The sequence below is a fragment of the Agrilus planipennis genome, unplaced genomic scaffold (assembly GCF_000699045.2).
Source record: "Agrilus planipennis isolate EAB-ADULT unplaced genomic scaffold, Apla_2.0 scaffold10, whole genome shotgun sequence".
In the NCBI taxonomy this organism is placed as follows: Eukaryota; Metazoa; Arthropoda; class Insecta; order Coleoptera; family Buprestidae; genus Agrilus; species Agrilus planipennis.
This window is the reverse complement of record NW_020442465.1, coordinates 272,731-291,751: the sequence shown is the minus strand read 5'-3', so window position 1 is coordinate 291,751 and position 19,021 is coordinate 272,731. Positions and strand designations below refer to the sequence as shown.

At 32.7% G+C, this 19,021-nt stretch overlaps 3 protein-coding genes across 3 annotated transcripts in view; 1 reads left to right on the top strand and 2 right to left on the bottom strand.

Moving 5' to 3' along the window:
- The window catches only part of LOC108732450 (laminin subunit gamma-1), a 32,158-nt gene extending 24,851 nt beyond the window's left edge, over positions 1 to 7,307 (bottom strand). The window contains exon 1 of the mRNA XM_018463265.2: positions 6,546 to 7,307. Within this exon, the coding sequence (XP_018318767.1) occupies positions 6,546 to 6,683 (138 nt within the window). The 5' untranslated portion in view covers positions 6,684 to 7,307. The remainder of the gene's footprint in view (positions 1 to 6,545) is intronic.
- Positions 1 to 19,021, top strand: part of LOC108732453 (UNC93-like protein) — a 266,863-nt gene that overhangs the window by 6,977 nt on the left and 240,865 nt on the right. The gene's annotated exons all lie outside the window — the stretch shown is intronic.
- On the bottom strand, positions 11,802 to 17,266 carry LOC108732451 (transmembrane channel-like protein 3). The gene is made up of 7 exons (XM_018463267.1): positions 17,053 to 17,266; positions 16,489 to 16,737; positions 15,426 to 15,495; positions 14,375 to 14,654; positions 12,909 to 14,308; positions 12,615 to 12,843; positions 11,802 to 12,562 (listed from the first exon to the last, which is right to left on the bottom strand). The coding sequence occupies exons 1-7, from the start codon at positions 17,241 to 17,243 to the stop codon at positions 11,862 to 11,864; spliced, it is 3,120 nt and encodes a 1,039-aa protein (XP_018318769.1). The 5' UTR covers positions 17,244 to 17,266; the 3' UTR covers positions 11,802 to 11,861.

The following is a 19,021-nucleotide window of genomic DNA, read 5'->3' as shown; positions in this document are numbered from 1 at the left end:
ATCACGAGTTCATTCATAATTGATGCTTGTAACTTGTGTGTGCCACATGATAAACTAATCTCGTTTCCGCAGATGTTCTTCCTTTCGGTAATTTGATAATATCCTCAACAAAGTTTTAATTTTAACATGTATCATGTGTTAATCAAATTTGTCCACGAAAATAAGATTTAATTCAATCAGTTGCTTTAGGCGCCATTTACTTTTGTCTTTTTTTTATATGCCATTAAATCACCAAGAAAATCTATTTTTTTAGACCTGGTTTCTATATATCAATTTTGGTTAGTAATACGAATCATGGTTCATCCCTATGAAATGAAAATTTTTAAATTTAAATATAAATTGTAAACCAACTTATTTTCTATTACTGTTTGGTTCAATTCCCTACAATTTATATTTTGGGAATTATCCAGAATTGGGGCTCCAGACCAAAATCGCTTTCTTCGATTTCCGACCATTCTACATAATAGAATTAGATATTAGAAGGCGGGGGAGACGGTTTTTTATAACTTCATAAACAAAAAAAAATCCTTGAAGTTCTAAACTGCAGGTACGTGAAGAAATGGGGGTGGAGATCAGGGGCGGGGGTGTTAAAAATTATACAAGCTTTTAATCTCACGATTGTCACTACATAAAATTCTTTTATTAATATTAAAAGAAGAAATAGCTATATATATACCCTATAATTTATCATGTATTCTATAATAAAAAAAATGTGTCTTCCCGCCTCAAATATAATCATTGAAACCTCAGAAATAACCAGAAATCGATGAAAAATTTTTTGGGGCGATTTTGGTCTGGAGCCCCAATTCTAGGAATTGTATGAAATTCCGATATTGTACTAGGAAATGTATAAAACTTATGCTTTCTGTGAATAAAATACTCTAACATATCATAAGGGCAGGGCCATTAAATAAACTCCAATCCAATAAATCTACCTAACCAAACAATGACGTAGCCAATGCAGGTAATTGTCCAGAATTGGGACAATTTTGAAAAACTATTATTCAAGAAATTATTATTTATGAAGTCATAAAAAACTGTCTCCTCCACCTTCTAATATCTAATTCTATTATGTAGAATGACCGGAAATCGTTGAAAAATTTTTTGGAGCGATTTTGGTCTGGAGCCCCAATTCTAGGAATTGTATGAAATTCCGATATTGTACTAGGAAATGTATAAAACTTATGCTTTCTGTGAATAAAATACTCTAATATATCAGGACAGGGGCATTAAATAAACTCATACATCTATCTAACCAAACAATGACGTCGCCAATGCAGGTAATTGTCCAGAATTGGGCCAATTTTTAAAAACTATTCAAAAATATTTTTTTTTATTTATGAAGTCATAAAAAACTCTCTCCTACACCTTCTAATATCTAATTCTATTATATAGAATGACCGGAATTCGTTGAAAAATTTTTTGGAGCGATTTTGGTCTGGAGCCCCAATTCTGGACAATTACCGAAGAATGAAGGCGTAAGGGTATAATGTTTTATTTTTCGCAAAAAAACGAAGACCAACATATATGAAAACAACCTGTTTTTAACCACAGAGCCTACCTTGATAAAGTCCCACAACTAGGGGCGAAACATTGGCGTTGGTTGTACACGAAAAATAAGACGATACACCCTTACTGGTTTTTATTCTTCTTTCTGGGGTGTAAATAGGTAGTAGGTATAGAACGTTTTACATCTTATTCTGGGGATTATTAGTAGGTCACCCTTGAAAATTCCAGGTGGCAATCATTCCTGGAGCCCTCGGACTCTGTTGATAGCATTTGAAATTGTTAATATTACATTGACTGCGACCACATAAACTGAATTGCCCAAAAATATACTTATCAATGTACTAGTATCATTGATTTTTTTCAAAAAATATTTTTTACAAATACATGTACATGTATAGTGTGTAAATTACAATTAAATTACTCATAGTGTTCGGTTCAGACTACTGACATAACGTTTTGTAAGACAGTATTATGTCATACTAATAAATTTACCAAGTTAAATGATCTAATTGCCAGAAGACGCGATTTTATGAGCGTTACATCCCGTTGTTTTCGTAGAAACATTATAAGTGTCGCATGTGGTATAGTTTTCGTTAAATTTTATTTTCTTTGCTGCCCAATTGTTGGGTCGCTTTTGCCATTATTTCAAATTATTACTTTCGTAGATACTAATTACATAACTAATTATTTTATCTCAGTTTAATTATTATCAATATCGCCTGAAAAGTACGTTTTCTAATTGTATACCAAACGTGGGGTTAGTGCTGTTCTAATGTAAGATTAAAAATTTATTTTTGGTGGAATGTATTTATACTTGGTACATAATAACTTCAGAAACTCAGGTCAAAGACTTACTCTATTAACGAATTTTGTGATAAACATTGACCTTCTTGTCCAGATAAAGGAAATTAATTCATGAATTTATCGTGCAGTATCTTTTTGTAAACAGTCTCTACATAGAATTATATTTAATTAATATTCAGCGATTGTTAAATTCAAACGAAAAGTAAAAAGAGTCAAATGTTAATGAAAATGAGAAATAATTAAGCATAGTATTATAAGTACTTTTTATTTATTTGATCATCATCTCATAATCTAAACAAATTGCATCAGTCAGTTTTTTTAAAGGTTTGATGAGAAAAATTATTTCATGTAACCAAGATTTTTTCCACATCCATTACACTGAGTTTTGAAATATGCCAAAGAAAATTAACTTACATAAAGGAAAGTTCTAACAGGTATAAAAAATAATTCATATATTCGCTCAACGGTGGTTCCAAAATAACAACATTTTAGTTAATTTTAGTAGGAATTTTCGTAAGTGAATTTTATAAATTCGGATAGGTGAAATTTAATTTGAACCCATTTGAGAATACGTTAGCAACTCTCAATACAGTTGAGCTATTATTAATATTAATTCCAATAAAGAAGCTTTCTGTAACACCAATCCCAGCTACAATTTGAAACTTTTACATTTGTTTTTCCGTTTAGGATGAAGGCAGTAATTCTGTTATTTTTGTGTTCTTTTCATCTTTTTGAGTTTCTCCCTACCCCTTCGTCATTCTAAGTCACAGTTTTATTGATTATCAACGATTTTTTGTGACTAAAATTTGTTTTTTTNAATACTTGGTAATTTTTGATTTTTCTAACTCCAAGTCTCCAAGTAATTACTTAAATCAATATTTAACGTTTATTTTCTGGTTGAGTTTTGAAGTAGGAAATTAGGTAATTTCACAGTTTCTCAATTTCTTATAATAACTAATGCATCTGATAAACAAACATTTGTTTCAGTAACTACGTGTGTGTGTTCATTTTATTAATCATACAATAAACAATTTAATTTTAAGGATTTGATGATGCAACTTGTGTGAAAGGACATAATATCATAGAAAAAGACTCACCTGGTATACTTTCGCAAAAAATTATTATCAATCTGACAATTGTTTCGACCATTATTCTAAGACTACACCTACTTTTTGAAAATGACCGAATAATGGTCGAAACAATTGTCAGATTGATAATAAATTTTTGTGAAAGTTTACAAGTGAGTTTTTTTCTTTGAAATAAACAATTGTGCTGTTCGTTTCTCTAAAATTTGGTTTGGTGAGGAAAAGTTTTACCTTTCCTCATGCAATAAAATTCTAAATCCAGATACCTGGGCAAGTATCTATTGCTACACTCTTTCAATTGTTTCTATCAAAGGTAAAGTGGACATCGTATATCGCATGTAAAAGGTACAGGCGTAATTCAAAAGGACGTTTGAAAGCCGGTTCTTTGACCGAAACATTCCTTTAGGTCAGTCATCACCTTTGCAGTTGTTATTAATTGCAAACTCGTCCGATGACAAACTATCGAGAGTTCGTCCCTAAAAATATGATCGATATACTTGTCTAATTATTGATTACACTCGATATGAATTAAAAATGGAAGTTAATTTAAAAATACTTTCTGTGGAACATTTCGAATTTAAACAGTGTATGTATGAAACGTATGAATTCTTTATAACAAAATTTAAGAGACCGAGCTTATTTTCTATAGAAAAAGATAATAAAAATTTCACAAATAAAATTTTTATTTTCACAGCAATTCTATCTCCTTTACTATCGCACGCATTCTAATGTGACGTATGTTTCTTTACAGAAGATAGCAAACGAATTTAATAGGGAGCTTTTTCATAAAGAGCTTTATTATAAAAAATTTACTGTTTGTAACAATTTTATAGTAGTTTTTGTAAAAAAAAGTATTATACATCTAATAGGATAGTTCGCCTAGTGGTTTATCCACAAAACAATATTATTTTTGGTATATTACTTCCTCAGCCTATTAAAATTTTTCTTTAAGAAATATGTGTTAATAGAGATCCATTAATCTATTAAAGAGGAAGGTTCTTCTTCATTAACTCAGTTTAGGCACAAAATTATATTTTCAACAATTGGTCTATGACTTAACATAGTTTTGTGCTATTTTTATGAGTACTGTTGTAATTTATCATAGTTAGCGAATGATTATTACGGTTAAGTACGAAGTTATCGTAAAATTTGCTGCATACGTCTCTCAACTTTTAAAAGCTAGCTATTACCAAAATTTATCAATAGATACATAGTATATAGATGTCCAATTGTCCCATTTAACTATTTCAAAAAATGTAAAAGTATATTTGTTATACATTAGGTGTTAACTACCTAATTATCTCTTGTCCTACATGATTATTAGATAATATTATTCTGAAAACACGAATAATATGAAAGTTACCTGTATCTAAGTATCTGATTCAATATTTTTAGCATTCAGAACAAACAACTGGTGTGTGCTTGAATTTCGAACAAAATTACTTGACAATCTTTTATAAGAGTCTCAGATGTCACCTTGCGTAAGCAATTTATAAACACACTTTATAATATGCAATTTCTAAAAGCTTTTACCTACTGTTTAAACATTTTATGTTAAAAACATCATTGGCGGAACCAAAAACTTTTTTTTTCGTTTCTGAGATGAATAAGTCTGTTAACATTTAATTTTTGTATTTATGTAGGTTAGGTTGGGTTATTAGGTCATTCTAATGTATGAAGTGTTGTATTTAGATAGGCAATCAGCCTAAGCACCCAGCTACAATTTGAAACTTTTACATTTGTTTTTCCGTTTAGGATGAAGGCAGTAATTCTGTTATTTTTGTGTTCTTTTCTGATATTCACGGGCGAATTTCCTAATTCAATTTTTTACAGAGTACTGGAGTACGAAATTCGTAAATCACAGAACCTTATTGGTGGAAATGCTTAACGTATTTCTATCATTGGACCCGCCAATGGTAATATCAAACAAAATTTTTGTGAAGTAACAAAACGTGCCTTGTTATAGCAAACATTGCAAAAAGGAAAATGCATTGCAATTATTAGTCATTGTTTCCTAGAAGGAAACTTATATAAAATTATTCTTATCAGTTATTATCTATAAGTACATTAACTATTTTTAATTGTGCTTAAATAGTCATTTTTATTTTTCAATGTTTCTTAAAAAAACTTTTGATGAGAATCATGCCAATATAAATACGGAAGATCTTGAAATTTTATACTGTATGTTCAAAGCAATATACCACGTTATCTGTTAGGTACTCGCAGAATTTAAGTAGTAGCGATATCATTTTTTTACTTTACACATTTACCTCATTTCGTTTAATTTTTCGTTTTGGATATGAATGAATTTGTTTTCTTTTTTAAATATTTGACCTTTGGCATAGTGTACTAGTTTTTATCAGTAGATATACACATTTACATAGTGAATATATGATTGTAACAGCTCATAAAAACCATGTCAAACAACCTTTTGGGGACAAATTGCGTAAAATAATTTAATAGATATTACACGCAGCTTGATTAAAGTGATCTAAATAATTGCAACAACGATAGCATCCAGAAGCAAATTTTAATCAGTTTGGAACATAGTTTGAGGTTGCTCTTATTGGGCACATTAATCTTTAAATGTGGTTATTCACATGTGCTCTTAGTTAACTCCGAGTCAGTCAAGTATTTTTAGCCAAGATAGAAAACATACCATTTCCATGTCTCAGAAGCACAAGTTTCAAAAATAGGCAGCGGATACAAACACTGAAGACAATAGGCTTGATAATACTCTTTAGGGAAATATTATCAATAGTTTGTAGTAAACATGAAAATAATATGTGGTATTAGTTGTTATTATTATTTAATAATTTGATAGACTTGTTATGTAGATATGGAGTCGCTCGTCATTTAAGGAATCATAACATATTTATATGGAATTACTAAAGGATTATGGTCACCATTTAGATACACACATAAATTAAAGTTTAACTCATCAGTTGCTACATTGTCCAAGTGAAATATTTAAAGAAAATAACAATTAGAAAATTATTATTCTTGTGATTGAAAAGTCGGTTGTAGGTTCTTATAAGTTGTCCAAATGTTTCCCTCTGTATTCCAGGATGTGATAGGTATTTTTAGTAACTGGTGTTCAACACATTTTACAATACGCCTGATTGTCTCTATTTCAAGAAAAGCTACCTGAGGTCGGTTGAAAGCGTCGTAACATTTGATGCCTCGCTTCCCAATGACCGGCGTTTGGTCGATCTCATCCGAAAGGACCACATTCAGGATATACTGTGATAACAAACATATAGTCACTGAGACGCGCACAAACATGATGCCGTATATTTTACTCTAGATGTTTTTCACTTGTATTTAAAGAGAACTTTCCCTTCTTCGCTCTATACGACAACAATTTCACTGCGAAAAAACGCAATTTACATCAACTGATTTTTGGAAGGTTTAAAACGAAACCGGGACGTCATTTCTGCCTCCTTCACGAACCGATGATGATTTTGTAAAATATTTTTTTATCGCGCGTAATTTTTATTAGACGGCATTGTAACAAACGCAGCGTTTTTCGGAACTGCTCGCATCGAGTAAAGTTTAAGTCACGCCTGCGTTAACGCTAACTCGGTTCGAAACCCGGATGGAATAAAATTGGAACTGCTATTACAAAACGAATGATAACAGTGTCTGATTTACTACAATAATAATAATAATATTAGCGACGCCCACGTAGATGCCAATTCATTTCTTCGCGCGCGCGATTAAAAACCGAAAAAAATAATTTCGATTCGTTTTCCTAAATTAAATAACGGTAGTTAACGATAATTTTCTGTGTGTTAAAATCCAGCCCGGTTTCATATAAATGTACTGGAATGAACGGTAAAAGAAGGAATGAAGCCGAGCAGTTGTGTTGGCATGGTGGATTCAGCGTTGCCGCCGCTGACGCTCGCCGCCGTTTGCTTGAGTTAAAGATGTCGTAACAACCGAGGCTCAAGAACTCCAGATGCCCACGGAAACTGCTGTGTGTTGTTTGGCTTCGTATGTATGTGTATCAGTGTGCCTGTATGAGTGTATAAAAGAGAGTGAGAGAGCTTCGTTCATGGATTGTCGGAAAACGGACAGGGGCGGACTTAGTAAGATTTTGCCCAAATATCTTTCTAGAAGTTGGACGCATTTTATCCATTTTGAATTTCTTCTTCTGTCACACTTGGTAGTTACTTTGGGTAGTTTTGCAGTCGTAAGGTGTCTGTCGGTCTGTCTGTTACCACAAAACTCGAAAACTACCGGCTGCATTTGGATGATATTTCTGTTTCGTTTAGGGTGTAACCTTTGGGTGGTTATGAATGTATTTTAAAACAAATTTCACTAGGAATAATCATATGAGGATGTCCATAACCGATATTAGTACCTACTACAACAAGGTTTTCGTGTTGTAAGAAAACGATCAGTGTGGTAGAAAATGAAAAGAGAGAGGTAGAATCAGGGTTAAACTTATAGAGTTGACGTCAAAATCGGATTCATTTTCGTAGAAATGATACGGCCGTTAGAAAGCTGATATGTGTTATTAGAACAACCGTTTCACTTAATAAAATTTTGTTAAATTGTAGTTTGATATAGCTAACAGCATAATAGACAGCACTGCCCTTGTATCTCAGAAACGGAAGGGCAAAGCCTAGCACTGCTTGAAGTATCCACAGCGTTAAGGGCAAAATCTTTCATGAAATTAAATTAAATATTCTAGAAGATTAGAAGATTTGGAAAACTCTCCCCTTAAGAGCGAGTTTACTTAAAATTTGCTTTAGTAAGGGCGTCACATGTAATTCCTAAGGCAGGCTCTGCTCAAAAGTTCCAGTTGTCAGAGCTTTTAGACCTAATGATGCAGGACCGGACGTTGCAAAACGTCAACACTTTGAGTATCAACCATCCGGGACCCATAGCATACAAAATAACTTTTCAAAATCGAGCATCAATACTAGTTCTATAAGCTTTTATTATCTTCCATTTTTAATGTTGGACGCGGACTGAAATGAAAAGACTTCTGAAGAAGCTCGCCACTCGGGCTATTGAAACGTTAGGAAGTAACTCCAACCCACAGCGACCTTTAAACCCGAATCAGGACAATTTTTTTTTTATGTTTTCGTGGAAGAGGGGAAATCTTCAAAAGACACCCAGCCGCCTGTACGACTGGGTAGTGTCGGATTCCCGAGGAAGAAGTCCTCGGACCTACCGACTGAAACTCCTCTACCTCAGGCCGTTCTAGGACCAATTGAGGTATCAGGACAATGTGTTTCATTTTCATTTTATGTGGTAGTATATTCGTTTTCATTTTCTATTGTTTAAGACCCTCGTGCACTCAGCAGAGTTTCAGAGCCTCTTTGTCCTTTCGTTCCTGGAAGGTTCAAATCATTAAGTATTGAGAATTGATGGATTATTTGAAGGATTTTCAAACATTCAAGTTTATTGTACCTATCATTTTAACCCTCCAGTGGGAGGTATTCTGCAACTATTTGAGTAAAGGTAGTAATAAAGTAATAAGTACCTATTCGTTAATGAGTGATCCAATAATTAGACAAAATTACCTAATCACAACCATTCTATCAATTTTTGCTACAACCACCACATATTTTAAAAGAATCTCTGTTTAAAACACGTATTGGACTGTTAATGTTTAAAATATATTTTTTTGAAATTAATTAATAGATGATGATATTACGTTTGACTAGTAAGATGGTTGATGGATTGAAGGAAATCCATATTAGGTATGTAATAAACCCACACATTAATTAAACAGAAATTCGATCATATATGAAGTGGTTATGGTTATAACATTTGTGTGCAAATGAGTGTAATTTTTGTTTAAATTTGTATTTTTAACGCAAGCAACAAGAGAACGCTTAGCTAAAAATCACGAGTTCATTCATAATTGATGCTTGTAACTTGTGTGTGCCACATGATAAACTAATCTCGTTTCCGCAGATGTTCTTCCTTTCGGTAATTTGATAATATCCTCAACAAAGTTTTAATTTTAACATGTATCATGTGTTAATCAAATTTGTCCACGAAAATAAGATTTAATTCAATCAGTTGCTTTAGGCGCCATTTACTTTTGTCTTTTTTTTATATGCCATTAAATCACCAAGAAAATCTATTTTTTTAGACCTGGTTTCTATATATCAATTTTGGTTAGTAATACGAATCATGGTTCATCCCTATGAAATGAAAATTTTTAAATTTAAATATAAATTGTAAACCAACTTATTTTCTATTACTGTTTGGTTCAATTCCCTACAATTTATATTTTGGGAATTATCCAGAATTGGGGCTCCAGACCAAAATCGCTTTCTTCGATTTCCGACCATTCTACATAATAGAATTAGATATTAGAAGGCGGGGGAGACGGTTTTTTATAACTTCATAAACAAAAAAAAATCCTTGAAGTTCTAAACTGTAGGTACGTGAAGAAATGGGGGTGGAGATCAGGGGCGGGGGTGTTAAAAATTATGCAAGCTTTTAATCTCACGATTGTCACTACATAAAATTCTTTTATTAATATAAAAAGAAATAATAGTTATGCATACACCATATACCCTATGATGTATTTTTGGAGCGATTTTGGTTTGGAGCCCTAAATCTAGGAATTGTATAAAATTCCGATATTGTACTAGGAAATGTATAAAACTAATACATTCTGTGAATTAAATACTCTAACATATCAGCCAACCTCCGGCGAGCAGGGGCATTAAATAAACTCGAATCTGTCACAAATCTACCTAACCAAACAAATGACGTCACCAATGCAGGCAATTTTGAAAAATTATCATTCAATTAAAATTTTTGGAGCGGTTATGGTCTGGAGCTAGGGTTGCCACATTTTCAGGCTTTAAAGTAAAGTATTTCTCGACTAAATGGTTCAAAAAAAAAGTACTCAGCATAAAAATAAAGTATTTTATTTTTTGTTTTTAAAAACATTTTTTTTGTTACACCTAGCAGCCAGTAACAAATTGCTGTCGCTCTTAAATATATTAATAGCCTCTAAACACAGCAAACAAAGTTTTAAGTAAACTAAAAGTCCATTTTTAATTAGTTTTAATGAAGCTTTATTCCTGTNATAGAACGTTTTACATCTTATTCTGGGGATTATTAGTAGGTCACCCTTGAAAATTCCAGGTGGCAATCATTCCTGGAGCCCTCGGACTCTGTTGATAGCATTTGAAATTGTTAATATTACATTGACTGCGACCACATAAACTGAATTGCCCAAAAATATACTTATCAATGTACTAGTATCATTGATTTTTTTCAAAAAATATTTTTTACAAATACATGTACATGTATAGTGTGTAAATTACAATTAAATTACTCATAGTGTTCGGTTCAGACTACTGACATAACGTTTTGTAAGACAGTATTATGTCATACTAATAAATTTACCAAGTTAAATGATCTAATTGCCAGAAGACGCGATTTTATGAGCGTTACATCCCGTTGTTTTCGTAGAAACATTATAAGTGTCGCATGTGGTATAGTTTTCGTTAAATTTTATTTTCTTTGCTGCCCAATTGTTGGGTCGCTTTTGCCATTATTTCAAATTATTACTTTCGTAGATACTAATTACATAACTAATTATTTTATCTCAGTTTAATTATTATCAATATCGCCTGAAAAGTACGTTTTCTAATTGTATACCAAACGTGGGGTTAGTGCTGTTCTAATGTAAGATTAAAAATTTATTTTTGGTGGAATGTATTTATACTTGGTACATAATAACTTCAGAAACTCAGGTCAAAGACTTACTCTATTAACGAATTTTGTGATAAACATTGACCTTCTTGTCCAGATAAAGGAAATTAATTCATGAATTTATCGTGCAGTATCTTTTTGTAAACAGTCTCTACATAGAATTATATTTAATTAATATTCAGCGATTGTTAAATTCAAACGAAAAGTAAAAAGAGTCAAATGTTAATGAAAATGAGAAATAATTAAGCATAGTATTATAAGTACTTTTTATTTATTTGATCATCATCTCATAATCTAAACAAATTGCATCAGTCAGTTTTTTTAAAGGTTTGATGAGAAAAATTATTTCATGTAACCAAGATTTTTTCCACATCCATTACACTGAGTTTTGAAATATGCCAAAGAAAATTAACTTACATAAAGGAAAGTTCTAACAGGTATAAAAAATAATTCATATATTCGCTCAACGGTGGTTCCAAAATAACAACATTTTAGTTAATTTTAGTAGGAATTTTCGTAAGTGAATTTTATAAATTCGGATAGGTGAAATTTAATTTGAACCCATTTGAGAATACGTTAGCAACTCTCAATACAGTTGAGCTATTATTAATATTAATTCCAATAAAGAAGCTTTCTGTAACACCAATTACTATTATATAAGTCAAAAGCCGTTGCCTTTATTTTATAAACATTTATTATTCTGGTTATTAAATCCACAGCATACACTTATTTATATTTTCGTAAGCAATAAAATAGATAAAAATCTTAAATAGATAAACTGCTTTTGTGTTTTTCATTGTCACTAATACTATCTTCATTATTTTCAACCGTACTTTGTTTCCTCAAGTGTTTTTCTTTTGGTTTTGTATGCCTTTCTTTACTTTGATTTTTCAAGTTTTCTGGAACTTTCTTACTTCCACTGGGCACGTCAGTATCAAATGATTTCACCTTTTCTTCCTTGTTTTGGGAACTTTCTTCCGTCTTTGCCTTTATATCAATGGTGGACGATTTTAACAAACTATCATCGCTCTCGGTTTTGCTTATTGTTATCAAAGGGATGTTGTCTGTCCATTTTGGTGGCCGATTACTTTTTAGGTGCCTTTTGGATCCGTTTTGTTTTGACGAAGACACCTCATGTAAATTGATGCTGGAAGAAGACGTGTCTTTATGTTTGGGCGAAATTGATGATGGAGAGGTAAGATTGATTTGAGGATCTTCGTTAGCTTCTGAGTTCGATCTTTTACGAGATAACGCCAGATGAACTGTGTTTTGAAAGTTTTGGAAAACAGCATTGGTTCTGGTTCGTGGACTTTTCGGACTTCGAACGTCTTGCTTTGGTGTATTTATATCGTCTGGTAAAGATTCATGCTGCTCGTTGTCTGTAGCATCGTCAGGAAGTGGAGGATTTTCCTCTTCAGAAGTTGATGCCCTTCCTAGTGCTTTTCGTATAAATTTGGCTAAAATTTCTGGAAAAATCGATAATTCATATTTATAAATCATTTAAATCTAGAAAATTACCTTTAGTTTTGTTGCCGTCTTTTTGTTCTTGATCCAGGGCATCCATTTCTGGTTCTTTTACTACCTCTTCAAGACTTTTTTGATTCGGTAGATTGTTCAGCAATTTCTTCCATCTGGCGAAAGGTGTATTATCAAATTCTCCCGATCCTCCAGAACCTATTCTTCGTCGCCTGTCCACCAGTTTAAACATTTTTCTTCTTTCTTCTGTTCTTTCTTGGCGTAACTGAATCTGTGCACATATAAGAAAAATTACAGGAACAGACAAAACAATTAGATCATAAATAAAAACTTTACCTTTAGGTCATTATTGGCTTCCCTAAGAGCCCCTGTTAAAGACACCAAATAGTAAATAATTAAAATGAGAAGGATGAGTAATGGTATAATAATCCCAGGAGATGCAATGTAATCTAAAACCTTGTGGAGATTTTTAGGAACGATGCTTTTGATGGTTGTGGTGAATATATGGAAGATTCTGGTGTAATTAGAGAATGGTCCGCAATGCCAGGAGGGCTCCACCCACACTACAGCGTAACCCACCGGCAGGGTGCAAAGGAATAACATCATAAGGAGTAATGTGAAGTAAAAGTTATTCGATCTAGACGCTCTAAACACCACTGAATGTGGAACGTTGCATGTAAGAACAGTCCAAGAGCGAAGATACATGAGAATGTAAAGCTTGATAACGTTAATCCAAACAAGTCCAGGAGAAAAAAACATTCCCATCCATACCATTCCCTGATTATTCACTAGATGAAGGATATTTTCAGCTACTTTGAATTCACCGTATTCCGGGAACTTCTTTTCCAAATCCCAACACCAGCACCTGTTCATAACTCTTAAAAATAATCCTCTGAAAAAATCGACGCCCAGAATTCCTAAAGCTGTCATTACCAAGTCCATTATGACAATTTTGACCAGCTCCTGGCCGAACATTGTTTCCCAGCAGAGTGTACGAAGCTCGCTTCTGTTTTGATACGGCAGTTCGCTAGCCTTTTCTTCCAAATCAGACAGTTTTGTTATATCGTTCGGTGTTGTTTTGTTATTGAGAGCCAAATTTTTACATATTGTTTCGCAAATTGGAGTTTCTTCAGTGGTCGTTTGTTGTGACTCATCAGTCGAGTCGTTCCATGTTTTTGTTATAGATCGGAACAAATTATTGTCGGCTTTTTTGTAATATTCGCTGAAATTATTTGTTGTTTCAGAAGTCGCCGGTATGTCGGATGAAGTATCTTCATTTTCACTTTCACTACTAATATCAGCATTTGTTGACGTTTCATTTTCATAAAAGACAGAAGTGAGTTCGCTTCTATCGGTATAAGTTTCAGAATTATTATTCTGCACAAAATCTGTAAAGTTTTGTTCTAAATAGCTCGAGGATGTATTTGTTTCTGTTTCAAACGTTGACGTGGTGATGTTAAACTCGTTAATATCTTCCAGCTCCTTCATCAGTCGATCGCTCCAATTATCCTCAGAATCGTCTTCGTATGAGTAATAATCTAAGCCTATTCCTTCATCTAAGTCACCACTGTTATTTGAGTTTTGCCGTTCTGTTGAAACCGACATATTGTCAGACGTATTGTAAGTACTGATGTTGAATGAACTTTCGTTAAATGAAAACGTGTCTGTTGATTCATTCATAGTCAAAATTGTAGTTGAATGTTCAGTAGTGTATGAGATGTTGTCATTTTGAAAGTCTGTAAAATTAGATGTTAGTAGTTATCTTATTTATAATTAGTACCTAGTAGAGTGTTTATGTTTACCTGTACTTTCGTAAGTTGTCGTATCAAAATCATTATCGTCAATGGAACTTTGTGTTTGACTAAAAGTTTCTGAGTAATCATCAGTGGTAAAGTTATAAAGTTGAGGAATTGCTGTGGTAGTTACATTTAGAACGATTGGAGTTGTGGGAGATGAAACTGCCTTCATACCATCACAGAGACATTCTGTTTGGTCGCTTTTAATTTTATACAACGCCGGATTATGTCCTTTTAAAATTGTATCATTCGAAAATATTGGCTTTATTTCATTTAAACGTTTTGTCTACGACATAATGGAAATTAATTATATCTAGTTATAAAATATATCGGTTATTAATACAAAAGAATTTATGTCGGGATATTTGAATGGGAAAAAAGGGATTAATGTAACTGCAAGATTTAGAGTGGGGGATGATAGTAGATGCGAATTGGGGAAGGAAACTTTGAGAGGGTTATAAAAGCAGAAAATGGAAAGAATGAAGTGATAAGATAAGTGACTGTAGCGATGGTTTGGTGATATTGAAAACAATAAAAAAAAGTTGAAATAAAACGGGTTTTCCAAAGAAGAAAGAAACTGAAGGCAGAAAATAACGGGATACAAAAATTAATAATTGAGCCTTGATTAGGGATAATAAGATGGGAGTGGATAATAAGAGATAATAGATGAGTATTTTGTTAGGGAAGAGAAGTGAGGATATTTAAAAGGGTTTTGAAAGTTGTTTTGTATTGATTGGCTAAATAAAAGGAAGATTAAATTTCTTAATATTTGAAACGTAGGTGAATTGTTACTTTATTTGATACTAGATTTAATTAAACATGTATTATATTGTTGATAGATAAACAGTTAATTATTGAAAATAGGTTAACATGTTTTTTTTTATATTCTTGTGTTTTCCTAGTATAATTATTGTACTTTTTCTGTAGTTTTAGTGATTAACGTCTTGTAGGAGGAGGGCTGTGTTTGAAGTTGGAAGATTAGTTTAGTTTTGTTTATTGCAAACATAAATTAATACTTTTTAATAAAAAATATTCAATTAATAAGAGAAATACGTACCATTCCATCTATTTTAACAAACTGAGCGAAAATTAATGAATAAACATTTAACAGATTCAGTACCATAATCCTGAAAAAATTATAAGATGAAAATATCGAAAATTTTTCTTATATTTTCTTATACTAGTGACGAGCAAAGCAAAACTAAGATCAAGACAGACTTTCCCAGTCTTTACATTGGCCTTGGCCTTGTTTATTCGGTCTTAGTCTTGGTCTTATCTGAAATGTACGTTTCTTTTAATAAATAATTCTTCTCATCATCATTATAAGATCGTCAGTCCTAAGACTGATTGGACACGTTACTCCACTCTTTCCTGTCCTGAGCTAAACTTCGCATTTCCCTAAAACTAAAACAACCCACATCCTTAACTATTTGCGAACAGTAATCTAATTTAGATCTACCTCTACCCCTTCTAACTCCTGTTTCTACCTCTAATATGTCTCTTACTAGACCTTCATGCCTGAGAAGGCGTCCTACTAACCTATCTCGCCTATTTGTTCTTGACTTCCATAGAGTCCTCTGTTCTCCTATTCTTTCTAATACCTCTTCATTTATAACCTTTTCTACCCACGTTATCCTCATCATTCGCCTATAACACCACATTTCGAAGGCTTCTAACCTTTTCTTTTCCACCGCGCCCACTGTCCATGTTTCGCACCCGTACAACACCGCGCTTCAAACATACACCTTTAACAACCTTTTTCGAATTTCCAAATTAACCGTTCGCGAGCATAGAAGTGACCCTATCCTCTGCTTTATATCCCTACTACCCTTCCGTCCTGACTTTTCTGACTTCCTAGATATCTAAAATCAGCCACTTCTTCTACTTTTTCGTCTCCTATCTTTATTTTCGCTCTTTCCCCACTTTTTCTTCCCTTGCATACCAGAACAAGGGTAAAAAATCTAGAAAAAGAATTAGTTTGTCTATATTTTAACCATGTGATATCCAGACATAGGAACAAAGAACACTTACTACGAAGACATTCTTGTAGATTCCTTTTTTTAATCGGTAGTAAAATAAGACCAGGATCAAGACCAACTTTACTCATCATTATTTCTTACCTTGCTAGTTGTATACGTAGGGCCTTTCTCGGGTGATATTTTTCGATAATACCAAGTATTTCGAAACCAATAGGAAATGAGGTCGTAATAAGATTTAGGACCACTGTTATTTCGTTCCTTCTCCACACGGTACTCATCGATTCTGGTTCAGTTGATCTCGTCACAACTTTGATTACAACCCAAGCGGACGATATTAGAAGACTAACAACCATCAAGTTTACAAAAACTCTCGACGAAATTATTCTCCAGCTAATAAGGAAATTGAATTATGCGTATAACAGTAGGTAAAAGTATGATAGTGGTAGTGGTCAAAAATTAAAATTAATATTCCTTTATTATTTCTGACGTTTGGGTTTATTTAACCATCATCAGACTAAAACGGTGAAGAGAAATTACTTAATCTTTAGCGTCATAGATCAAAACTACAATAGGGTTGTAAAGAAAATTATTAAAACAAAGCACAAAACCAATTTTGCTCATTGTAAATATTGAAAATTAAAATTTCATTCAAATAATACTTTTGTTTGTAATAATTAATTATTTAGGTGTGGTCTTTGTTATTACTTTCTGCTGTCTCTTTTTTTCTCTGCCTCTTCCAGAAGGGCTTCCTTGAAGCCCATAACGATCGACGAGACTCTGTTGTGGGCTGTTTCAGCGTTCCCTATCATGTAATCCCATCCTGTGAAAACTTTCCATGTAAATACACATTCATCTTCCTTTTCAGACAGTTTTGACATGCGGGAATTTTCGGCCATTCTGGAAACGTATTTAAAATCAATTTTCTTATTTCTGTATCTGTATCTATATAACTGGTTATTAAACAATAAAGACCATGGAATGAGATATTTGTGGAAATTCATTTTCCATTTGAACCAACTATAAATTACCTTAAGTAGATGAGGAAAATTTGCTGCTGTTGTCACACCCTCGCCGGGATTCGAACCCGGGACCTTTGACTTTACGCACAAATACTCTGACTACTAAGCGTAATGCGCAAAGCCAAAGATCCCGGGTTCGATTCCCGGCGAAGGTGTGACAACTGCAACAAATTTTTCGTATTAAATGAATTTCCACATTTAATATTTCATATATTAACATATTAATATCAGTGTTTCTTATATACCTTATGATGATGATGATATTAATATATTAATATCAGTGTTTCTTATATATATAGTATAAAAAAGTATATAAAAATGTAGGTATTTAAATAAGAGAATTTAGAGTGGGGGATGATAGTAGATGCGAATTGGGGAAGGAAACTTTGAGAGGGTTATAAAAGCAGAAAATGGAAAGAATGAAGTGATAAGATAAGTGACTGTAGCGATGGTTTGGTGATATTGAAAACAATAAAAAAAAGTTGAAATAAAACGGGTTTTCCAAAGAAGAAAGAAACTGAAGGCAGAAAATAACGGGATACAAAAATTAATAATTGAGCCTTGATTAGGGATAATAAGATGGGAGTGGATAATAAGAGATAATAGATGAGTATTTTGTTAGGGAAGAGAAGTGAGGATATTTAAAAGGGTTTTGAAAGTTGTTTTGTATTGATTGGCTAAATAAAAGGAAGATTAAATTTCTTAATATTTGAAACGTAGGTGAATTGTTACTTTATTTGATACTAGATTTAATTAAACATGTATTATATTGTTGATAGATAAACAGTTAATTATTGAAAATAGGTTAACATGTTTTTTTTTATATTCTTGTGTTTTCCTAGTATAATTATTGTACTTTTTCTGTAGTTTTAGTGATTAACGTCTTGTAGGAGGAGGGCTGTGTTTGAAGTTGGAAGATTAGTTTAGTTTTGTTTATTGCAAACATAAATTAATACTTTTTAATAAAAAATATTCAATTAATAAGAGAAATACGTACCATTCAATCTATTTTAACAAACTGAGCGAAAATTAATGAATAAACATTTAACAGATTCAGTACCATAATCCTGAAAAAATTATAAGATGAAAATATCGAAAATTTTTCTTATATTTTCTTATACTAGTGACGAGCAAAGCAAAACTAAGATCAAGACAGACTTTCCCAGTCTTTACATTGGCCTTGGCCTTGTTTATTCGGTCTTAGTCTTGGTCTTATCTGAAATGTACGTTTCTTTTAATAAATAATTCTTCTCATCATCATTATAAGATCGTCAGTCCTAAGACTGATTGGACACGTTACTCCACTCTTTCCTGTCCTGAGCTAAACTTCGCATTTCCCTAAAACTAAAACAACCCACATCCTTAACTATTTGCGAACAGTAATCTAATTTAGATCTACCTCTACCCCTTCTAACTCCTGTTTCTACCTCTAATATGTCTCTTACTAGACCTTCATGCCTGAGAAGGCGTCCTACTAACCTATCTCGCCTATTTGTTCTTGACTTCCATAGAGTCCTCTGTTCTCCTATTCTTTCTAATACCTCTTCATTTATAACCTTTTCTACCCACGTTATCCTCATCATTCGCCTATAACACCACATTTCGAAGGCTTCTAACCTTTTCTTTTCCACCGCGCCCACCCACCCACACTACAG

Bases quoted from the DNA above. Each gene is read 5' to 3' on its own strand.
- LOC108732451 (XM_018463267.1), bottom strand. From the start codon at position 17,243: ATGGCCGAAAATTCCCGCATGTCAAAACTGTCTGAAAAGGAAGATGAA. The intron at 14,309-14,374 runs GTAAACATAAAC...CTAATTTTACAG, and splicing joins GACAACTTACGAAAGTACAG to ACTTTCAAAATGACAACATC. The intron at 12,844-12,908 runs GTAAAGTTTTTA...ATATGTGCACAG, and splicing joins AAGCCAATAATGACCTAAAG to ATTCAGTTACGCCAAGAAAG.